Source organism: Trachymyrmex septentrionalis, unplaced genomic scaffold (assembly GCF_001594115.1).
Source record: "Trachymyrmex septentrionalis isolate Tsep2-gDNA-1 unplaced genomic scaffold, Tsep1.0 scaffold62, whole genome shotgun sequence".
Taxonomy (NCBI): domain Eukaryota; kingdom Metazoa; phylum Arthropoda; class Insecta; order Hymenoptera; family Formicidae; genus Trachymyrmex; species Trachymyrmex septentrionalis.
The window spans coordinates 1,912,289-1,921,924 of record NW_017305800.1 but is presented as its reverse complement, the minus strand read 5'-3'; the positions used below and the strand labels follow the sequence as shown (position 1 = coordinate 1,921,924).

At 39.6% G+C, this 9,636-nt stretch overlaps 1 protein-coding gene across 4 annotated transcripts in view; it reads left to right on the top strand.

Moving 5' to 3' along the window:
- LOC108752759 (tetraspanin-5) overlaps positions 1–9,636 on the top strand; it is a 109,912-nt gene that overhangs the window by 82,787 nt on the left and 17,489 nt on the right. For all 4 annotated transcript variants that reach the window (XM_018493825.1, XM_018493826.1, XM_018493822.1 and 1 more), the window contains exon 2: positions 4,691–4,811. In XM_018493825.1, coding sequence (XP_018349327.1) covers positions 4,691–4,811 — 121 coding nt within the window. The remainder of the gene's footprint in view (positions 1–4,690; positions 4,812–9,636) is intronic.

Sequence of the window (9,636 nt, the reverse complement as noted above, 5' to 3'; positions counted from 1 at the left end):
TTATATCAAATGATATAATTTAATTACTTTAATAATCACAAGAAGAGTCGCGTAAGTATTGCATACATAGATTTCAAGCGGATAATATAAACCTAAGTTATTAATAATCTCTATCAAGAAATAATAATGTCCGTGATGTGTGCGCGCGACACGATTAATCACTTATATACAATGTATGTGCACTTATTTTTAATTCAGAAAAAAATCACGTCTCGCTACAGTTGTTTAAAAAATTAATATCGTAAAAGCGAGCACTTTTTTTCACCGGTGCTCTATTCGGAGTGGAATATACCGCGTGGATTTCGACCGCGTTCCTACGAAAACATCCCCCGCTCCAGATAAAGAGCCGTTGGGAAAATATTAACTTTACACAATAAACATTTTTATTTACTCGTTGCTCGGCCGCGCCAGCATGAGCGCATGCGTCCAAAGAAAAAGTTTTATCGGAACTACGTTGCCGATCATGTTATTTTTTCCGAAACTTGTTTTCCAGTTGCACGTTAGCGCTCGTTTTCATCGTTGAAACAGTTATGATAAAAGCTATATATTATCATTAATCGTCCCGGAGAGAATATTTGTTAGCACTAATTGCTCGGATAAATCAATTAGTAACTTTTCCTTTCTCAGTACATATTTTTTAGCCAAATTTATAAACGTACGAATTATTGGAAATTATTGTTTCTCTCTCGCTGTCGGCGAGTTCCTGTTTTCTTCGATAATGCTTGTAACTAATTTTAATCGTGGCCGGTTATACGGACGACATTAAAATTTATAAAACATTGCTCGATGTTGCTCGGATTGCGGAATGAAGATATATATTCGAGCTATCGCGAGCGCAATTCTTGCGAGAAAATGGTAAAATAATATATAAATAATTAATAAATACAATCAATCTCTGTAACAGATTGTTAACTGCAAATTATGTTATACGTCCAGTGCTAAAAAAAGGATCTGTTTACGCGAAGACGCGAGGAATGTTATTATACAAAAATACATACGCGGACGACGGAATAAAACATCGAGTGCGTCGTTACATCTCCGCGAGAAGAGAATCTGGATATATACAGCAGGTGTATCGATTAACCGAGGAAAAAAGGCGGAAGTTGTAAGTCGCACATGCGATCGTTGAAATACAGACGTTTCTTTTTACCATGCCATTTCACGATATCACTGTGTGTGAATGTCGAAAGAAACCTCGTGGCAAAATTAATTTGCTTGAAATGTTTCAAAATATAATGTAATTTATATAATGTAATTCCGTAGGACGGGGCATTAATTTTCACCTTTTTTTTCTTTGCACACATTTGCAAATTGTATTTTTATCTTGATGTAACGAGCGGAAAAAAGGGGACGTGCGTCATTCGTATCATCGACGTCACCTCACGTCACCTTCGCACCTCGTCACGAGCGTGATCGCGCGAGGGCCATTCGATCATGAATTATGCGCCGTTGAGAAATTGTTTGCGGCCACCGGGGTTGACACACACGACGCCCTGGCCACGACATTTATGACATGTATTCAAAGATGACGAGAAGGGATGCAAAATTTGTTGTCGCGTCACAGGGGAAAACATTCGCGAAACCGAACGCGGCCGTCGCGGTTTTTCCCTCTTTTTCTCTCGCGGCCGTCTCTCCCGTGCATTAAAGTTGTATCGCGCAATTGCACTGCCCACGAGGCGAGAGAGCGAAATATCGTCTCGAACGACGATTTTTATGAACAGGTAGTCGCTAGCGCAAATAAAACACCGCCCAACGAACCGCGATGAAATGGAAAAAATTATTCATACGTCTTTCTAAAAATAAAAAAAGGGGAACTAGGTGCGCGCAGAATTCGCGCGGAAGACCATTTGATTCTTGCTCTTTTTTTTTTTTATTTGTCAATACACGTCGATCGACCAATAATTGATGCGCCTGACAAAAATTCTGGCTTTTTATCAGCACCCAGGATAGATGTGCATTTATAAATATGAATAGCGATAATTCAGTGAACAGAAAATAGAACGTACACCAACAGCAAAACTCTGCAAATTAAAGTGACCATTTAACGCTGGTGATAATTCATTCGATAATTTTGCGGCTTGCGTTGGAAAAAAAAGGGCATGCAATTGGTAACCGCCAATAATAAAAAACGCAAACGTACCGCGTATTTCAAGTTATATTTACGAGAAGCCGCGTATTTGCGCGCGCGCGTGTGTACATTTCGACTTCGGGATGATTTATCGCAAATGGATTTCAAACAATACGAACGCGTCCAACGATTCTTTTCGCCCGTTTCCCCTTTTCAGTCAAATCGATCGTAATGGCGGAAAAAAAAAAAGCGGAAAAAAAGAGACCGTCCGCGCATTCGTTGAGATATTATCGCATCGCGGCAGTATAACGTGCACGGATCGTTTAACTTTCGAAACCTGCGATACATAATTTTTTTTATGAATATCAACATTCGCGCCGTCGCGTCGATAATAAGCGCCGCGACGTGGATTCGCGCACCAAATTTTTGTAAAACTCGGATGGTCGCCGGCTTGCAAATTAAGTTGAGAGCGAGATATCGATCTCTATCGTGCATAGGTCCAGAATAGAACAACCTGGTTAACGGCGATACATAATTATAGCATGTATATCATTAGACACGCAGGCTGATTTTATGTGATAATCTTATAATAATATGTGTAATATATACAGTACACTTGCTTTTAATTCGTCGCATTACGAAACCATGACCCACTTATTCCACCTTGCGCGCGACGTACGTGAAAATTATTGGAAGGTAAAGTATACAGAGAATAGTTATGCACTCTGTCATAAACTGAATTTCTCCCTCTCTCCCGCTGGGGAATTAGAGCCGATTATCCCTCCCCCGAAATACATATATATACGAAATACATATATATTATCAGGCGCAGCCTCAGGTGTTGCTGCTACTTCGAGCTAAGTCGATCTTGTCACGCGAACATCCTCTACGTGTGTCATCGGTAATTGCGTGGATTTAATGTCAGTAAATGCACGACACCGAATATCAATCTCACCGCAAATGCGGTTGCCATGTCGACCAGACTAATATTAAAGCTGCATTGTGATTAACACTACTGCAGATGAACGGTGTTACATCGTGTATTTTGTATTGACGCGTGCGAATTGACAGCTTTTGATATAAATTGATAAAAGCGATTTCTGAAGAGAGAGAGAGAGAGAGAGAGAGAGAGAGAGAGAGAGAGAGAGAGAGAGAGAGACATTCAAATAAAAACGTAAAATTAAAATCTGACCATAAATGAATGAAGAGGGCCATATTTGGTCAAGGTGGGTAATATGTTTGTATGAATTTTTACAATTTCCAGTTCAAGCAAACTGCCTACCGATTATTTGTCGATCTTGAAATATAGTCGTAGATTGAAGTTGGAGTAAATATCATAAACAAAATTGATAAGCAGTTTAATATATTACTGATGAACAAGCAAAAATAAAACTTCAAAACGCTAAATAATTTATTGCAAAAAGTATCACTTCAGCTGGAATACAAATTTGGATTTGATGATATTAATCACAATAATAAAGGTAAACGTTCCAGTGATTGCCGGATCCTACATAAATCTAAGACTCTTATACAAAATTTATTATTAAAATCTAATGTTCTTTTTATTACAATATTATAATTAATTATATTTAAAGATTACAATTAACTTATAATATTATATTTAAATAGTATTTTAAATTAATAATAATATAAACAAATATATATATATATATATAAAGTTTTGTATAAATACTCGGACATAGGAAAAACGTCCTCAAAATTCGAATTAAAAAAGAATGGAAAAAAATATAGTAGGATTGGAAATCCACTTAAAAAGATGAGAGTTTCAAATTCAGTTAATACATCAGCGACGGAGAAATATGTGATTGCAACGATCGATCTCGATGGACGTTCGAGAACACGTTGTTACGCTTGGTCTACCAAAATCACGATCTCAAAGCTTTACGGCCGGTCTTAAAAACGCGAGCGAAAAGAATCGTCGACAGAACGGCCCGTCAGAGGGGCACTCGGTAAACGTTTGTCGTTTGCGAACTATTTGAGACGTAACTACGCGTACACGAACGAAAGAGCCTCCACGAGACCGTTAACGGTTGAAAGCCGTTAGACCCTCTAACTCTTCGATTTTTCCCTCTTCTTTCGCTCTTTTCCCCTGGCGCTTTTCTCATTATCCGCGGATAATCGTATCCGTAGCGCAATCGCACACGACCGGATCCGTATAATCGAGACCCAGGCTCGCAGTTTCACCGAGTAGCTGTCTCGTTCGAAGTGCACAAATCGTGCGCATTAACTTTTTGCATTCACGAGCAATTACGTTTATTCAATGATTAAAAGCGTTCTATCAAATGATCCTTCTCTCTCAACCTCTTTCTACACGATAAAATTATCGAAGCCAAACGCAACGACCTTAATTGACCAAAAATAATTTTCAATTTTGTTCTTACAATTTAGCAAATACACGAATCGTATTGCGCCAATCTAATATATATACGTTACTTACTATACCACATCTCTCGTGTCAGAATAATCGAAAAACTCCGTTCGCAAATATGGCAGACGGCGTGAAAACAGTTCGGAGGAAGTTTCCGGTTGGCTGAAACTTGCCGCCGATATTCGTCTTCACTTAAGCCAATCTCTAACTCTCATCCCCTTTCTCTCTCGTAGTGGCTCGGTCTGGGTATCATGGCAGTGGGCGTCTGGGCATGGACCGAAAAGGACACCTTCAACAACCTGTCCCGCCTCACAAACGTCGCACTCGATCCAGCATTTATCCTCATTCTAGTCGGTGAGTACTCGTCTTTTTCTTCTTTTTCACCCTTCTTCTCTCGCGACTCTCGAAGACGCACGGAGAGTTATAACTCTCTTCGAGTGCCGAGCTAAAACTTTAGTTTTAGGATTTCCTAAAAGTGATCTCAGAAAATTTTGATTATAAATATAATATAAACACAACACGTTATATCTCGATTAAAAATTATGAAGATTTTAATTCTTTCCCTCGCGCAAAATTATTCCCATAATATCGCTTCGAAATATTTTTTCGAATATTTCAAGAGAAATTCCACCAGACCATTAGCGAAATTAATGCGTGAACAATAGAAGCGTATTCGACTGAAATTTGCTAACTTTTAGAAATATTCAAATGTAAATTCCGATTATTTGGGGGATTTAAGGATTTAAGAGATTTATATTCTGTTTTTCAATTTAGAACAATGTGTGTGAAGTAACATTAGAAGCATACGGGAGATTTTCATAGGTTACGGAGGAAAATAAACGGTAATAAAAAAGTAGGGAAATTACCCCAATAATGCGTTGGCTGATTGCGGTGAGAGTTTTCGCAGTTTTCCGACATTTCGTGCGTTCCCTTGGCAACAAAGGCGGTGATCGCAATTTTTCCTCAGAACTATCAGCGAGAAGAGGTTATCGTTTCCATCAGCGGAAACATTTCGCACGACCGCGCGGTCGTAATTTAATTTCTATATTAACGCCACTCGGGCGCGCGGTGGCCTCGTAATGGTTGCCCGAGGATGACATTCGTTCTAATTCGTCCGCGATATTTCGCGCGTTTCCTTCGCGCGAAAGTCGCGTAATGCGCCGTCCGACAATAGCACGGATTTGTAATTTGGATAAGGTCAGAGGAGGCTATGGCTTACCTCTGCGAGAAGCAAGCGTGACGCAAGCCGGAAATTAAGATGTCTGCATAGTCGTGAATTTTCCGAATAGTTTAAGTCCTCGGAGAAAAATAAATTTGTTAAAAACCTCATACTTTTTAACTTTCCCTCTTTCTTTCTTTCTTTTTTTTTTTTTTCTTTACTCTTCAGACTCGGCGGAAAGAATCTGCCATCGAAGTTAAGGTCGCGAATTCCAGGACGTCCTACAAGTACCTTTGGGAAAACGAGGGATTTAAGAGAGCAATGTAACGGTATAGAGACAGACTATTTACCATTTCCACTTCTTATAATCATTCAACCGAGACTCCTAGCAAGACAGACAGACAGACACAGCCACTGCGGTGCTTTGAAGTTCAGCCTCTGTCTGAAGTTAAAATTCAATATCTCATCGTCTTATATTATTCGGGCACGCGCTTCTGCGCTTTCTTGCTTCTCAGAAAACAATCTCTGTACAACTGCGCGCGTTGGAGATCCGAAAAATTTTCATCTCGCTAGTCTGATTTACGGAATACTTTTCTACAGAGATGCGTCAGAGGCTAATGTCAGAAAGTTAATAGAACATAAGTAATTTATCCGCTTTAATGTAATTATTTTGAAAAATTGAAAGGCAAGATAACACGTTGGCATCCTGTCATTATTACGTCAAGAAAGAACCAGCAATTATTCTTAGCGCCTTTCGCTTCGATGTGATATCGTGTAATAGGCTTTTACGATCGCATCAAGTAATTTTATTCATTTACAGCTATAACACATGATTAATAATTACATATTAATTTTTTTCCACAAGTGGATATATAGTTTCGTTTATCATGCAAGTAAACATTTATCAAAGTGTTTCATAGAGCTTGTTTGCAAGATAATAATTCCATTTCAATTAACACAGTGACTGCATTGAATGAAGGGTTGAGAATAAAAATGAGAGAGAGAGAGAGAGAGAGAGAGAAATAATCGGTAGCTTTTCGGCCAAATCATTCTCTCGTAAACTATTAAATTAGGCGGAATAATGAAATGAAAAATAATGTCCGCTCCAAATAATCGTAATGTATAAAAATGATACTACGTGATTCTGTCTAAATGCAAGAACTCTTATGAATCAAAATCTCAAAGGTAACGACACAATTTTCTCGCCACGGGGGTGGAAGATAAGTTACATGCACGCGACATTATCGACCATTAAAGGGTGCGTTTTGCCTAACGCGGGAGAGGAAGAGCTTTTTGTCGATCGCGATCGCGACAACCTATTTTCACATGATGCTCGCGATCATTAGTGTGTACGAAATACGTTTCAGTATACAGATGCAAAGCGAATAGAGAGATTCTTCTTGAAAAGTAAGAATCGAGTTTTATGCAATTTATAATATATAAAATTTACATAACACTAGAAATTATGATTTGTTCAAAGGTCGAAGCGTAAGCAGTTTTATCTTCGAATCTGTCAGACTCTTAATTTTCCAAAAAACATTCGATACCCTATTTTTACGTTGAATAACTAAATATCTCTGAATCAAGGAGAGAAACCTTGCGGGATTTTGGAGGTCCAACGGAACACTAATTAAAATGGATACGATGGATACGGAAGGGTTAAGGGCGCGCTGACAGAAAGCGCATTCGCCATCGTCCCCCTCGATACGTTTCCATTAACTACCACAGACTCTCTCTCCGTTTCGCGACGCGAATGTAATATTCTGTCGGCTAATACACGTACTCTACCGGCAAATAGACGCAGATTGTGCTTCGGTCCCTTCCACTTCCGTTTTCCTCCCCCTCCCCCCCCCTCTCTCTCTCTCTCTCTCTTCCTCTAACAGGGTGCCAAAGTTTTAATTGGATACGAGCCAGTGGTGAGACGACAGACATAAAATTAGGACGAGGTCATCCGCGTCCGATTTATTCCGGTCCTCCGAGTTGCGTCCCCCGCAATGTTACGAACGTCACATTTCCGCAGTCGTAGGAGAATGACATTCCCAGTTAGTCGCCGCGGGATGTGATGCCATGAATCGAATTACACACCGGATGTGTACACGTGGATTCCGAGAGATTCCGCGCTCCGGAAAGCCGGCCGCCGCCGCCGCCGCCGCGCGCTTTCGAAGCGGTCAGCCGCGCGCGGTTTCGCCGAGCCGTAATAGCGGAGAATGCTTCCGGGAATGCCCGGCGACCGAATTCAAGCCGTTACGATTCGGAGATCCGACGACGGAGATCTGGCGACTGCGGCCCAAATCGAATTTGCACGTGATCCGGCACGCCGGAAGAACAACGGATGGTACGCGAGTGACCGCTCGAGTACGAAAGTGGGAGGCTCGATTTGTGGAGGCTCATCCATTTATTTGCCCCATGTGTCCGTAGAAACGATTCCCTCGAAGTCTGAAGAGAACGGCGACAAAAGGCCAGCGTGCTCGTTCTATCGTCATCTCAGTCGAATTCACTAGTAGCAGTACTTACTTTCAATTATTCGTTTGACGGTATCGAAAGATATTCATTAAATTTTCATTGGAAATTATATTACATTGAAGATAAAGAGAAGTGAGCCCCTCTCTTCTCTCTTTACCTGTAACGTAATATAATTTCCAATGAAAATTTAACGAATATCTTCCAATACGGTGCAGTGCATAAAGCAGTGAATAAGTTTCTGTACCTGCATCGAATATGTTATTGTCAGTTTTCCTCTCCTCTCCTCTAGAAAGAAACTGCGATAACTAATATCGGATGTAGGCACAGAAAGTTATTCGCTGATTTATGCACTGCTCCTGTTTCGCGAAGATAAATGTATTCAGTTAATTTCGTTATTCATTGCTACGATTGTAATACAAGCTAAGCAATATTAATACAAGCTAAGCAATATTAATTTAATATTTACCGCTCGAAACGGTATTTGCATTAATATTTAATTTCGCAAGTGAACGGCGAACTATCCTGTTGTTTGACTTCGAGTCATTAAATGTTTGTTCAGTGCGGTAATATTTGAGATTACAAATATTCGCTGCAGCTGATCAAATGTCAATAGAGCACTGGCTGGCTGAAAATCTTAATGCAACTGTACGTAATGTAGAAGAAACTTTGTTGAAAAAAATGCTAGAATTATCGGTCGTCATTCAAGCAACATTTTCATCGAAGTAATCGACGTATTCTATGTACCTTGTATATACTTAGGAAAGCGACGCGCTTGTTAATTATTTCGTACTTGCGTAGTATATCGACTTGAGCCTGGCTTTTCGATTATCCCATGCTCCAATTACTTCCATTTACTTTGACGAGTAACTCTGCCTCTTCCGGCTTGCGCTTAATTTAGCGTAACGGTTACCAGATAACGACGATTTAGACTTAGCTACATTACGAAAGTTATAACGACGATCGAAAGCAGATTAAATTTTTAGCGGGAACATTAACGCTTAGAATTAAAAAATTATTGCTGCAGGCAAATATTATAAACCAATGTCTTATCCGTCGCGACGTAAATCCGCCATTTAGCAAAATTAATCCAAGTTTCACAATTATTCTTCAAAATTCCTTAACAACGTGAATACATTTCGAAAAAATTAATCCGTGCTTTCCAATGTTTCAATCAATCCCGAAACAAAGCTTGGAAAAATACGCGCTCGAAAATCCGCCTAAAATTATTAGCACTGCCGCCTGCCAAACTTGCGAGATATTCCAAATAAATCGTAACTTGTGCAAAGAGAAACGCTAAATCCCGGATTACATTTATATTCCGCGCTTAAATAAATGCGATCGCAATTGAGTGCTGCGTTTTGATGTCTATCCGAGTATATGTACACCCGTTCTGCTCGAACACACCGTAATTTCAAATGGTTTTAATGAAACATCCGTAATTTTGGGTATCGCGAATTAAATTAATTTGCAAAAAAACCGGATCTAATTAAAATCATGCTACAAAAGAATCGACTTCTATTACTCGCGGAATATAATAATAGAAATAGACCAGAAAAA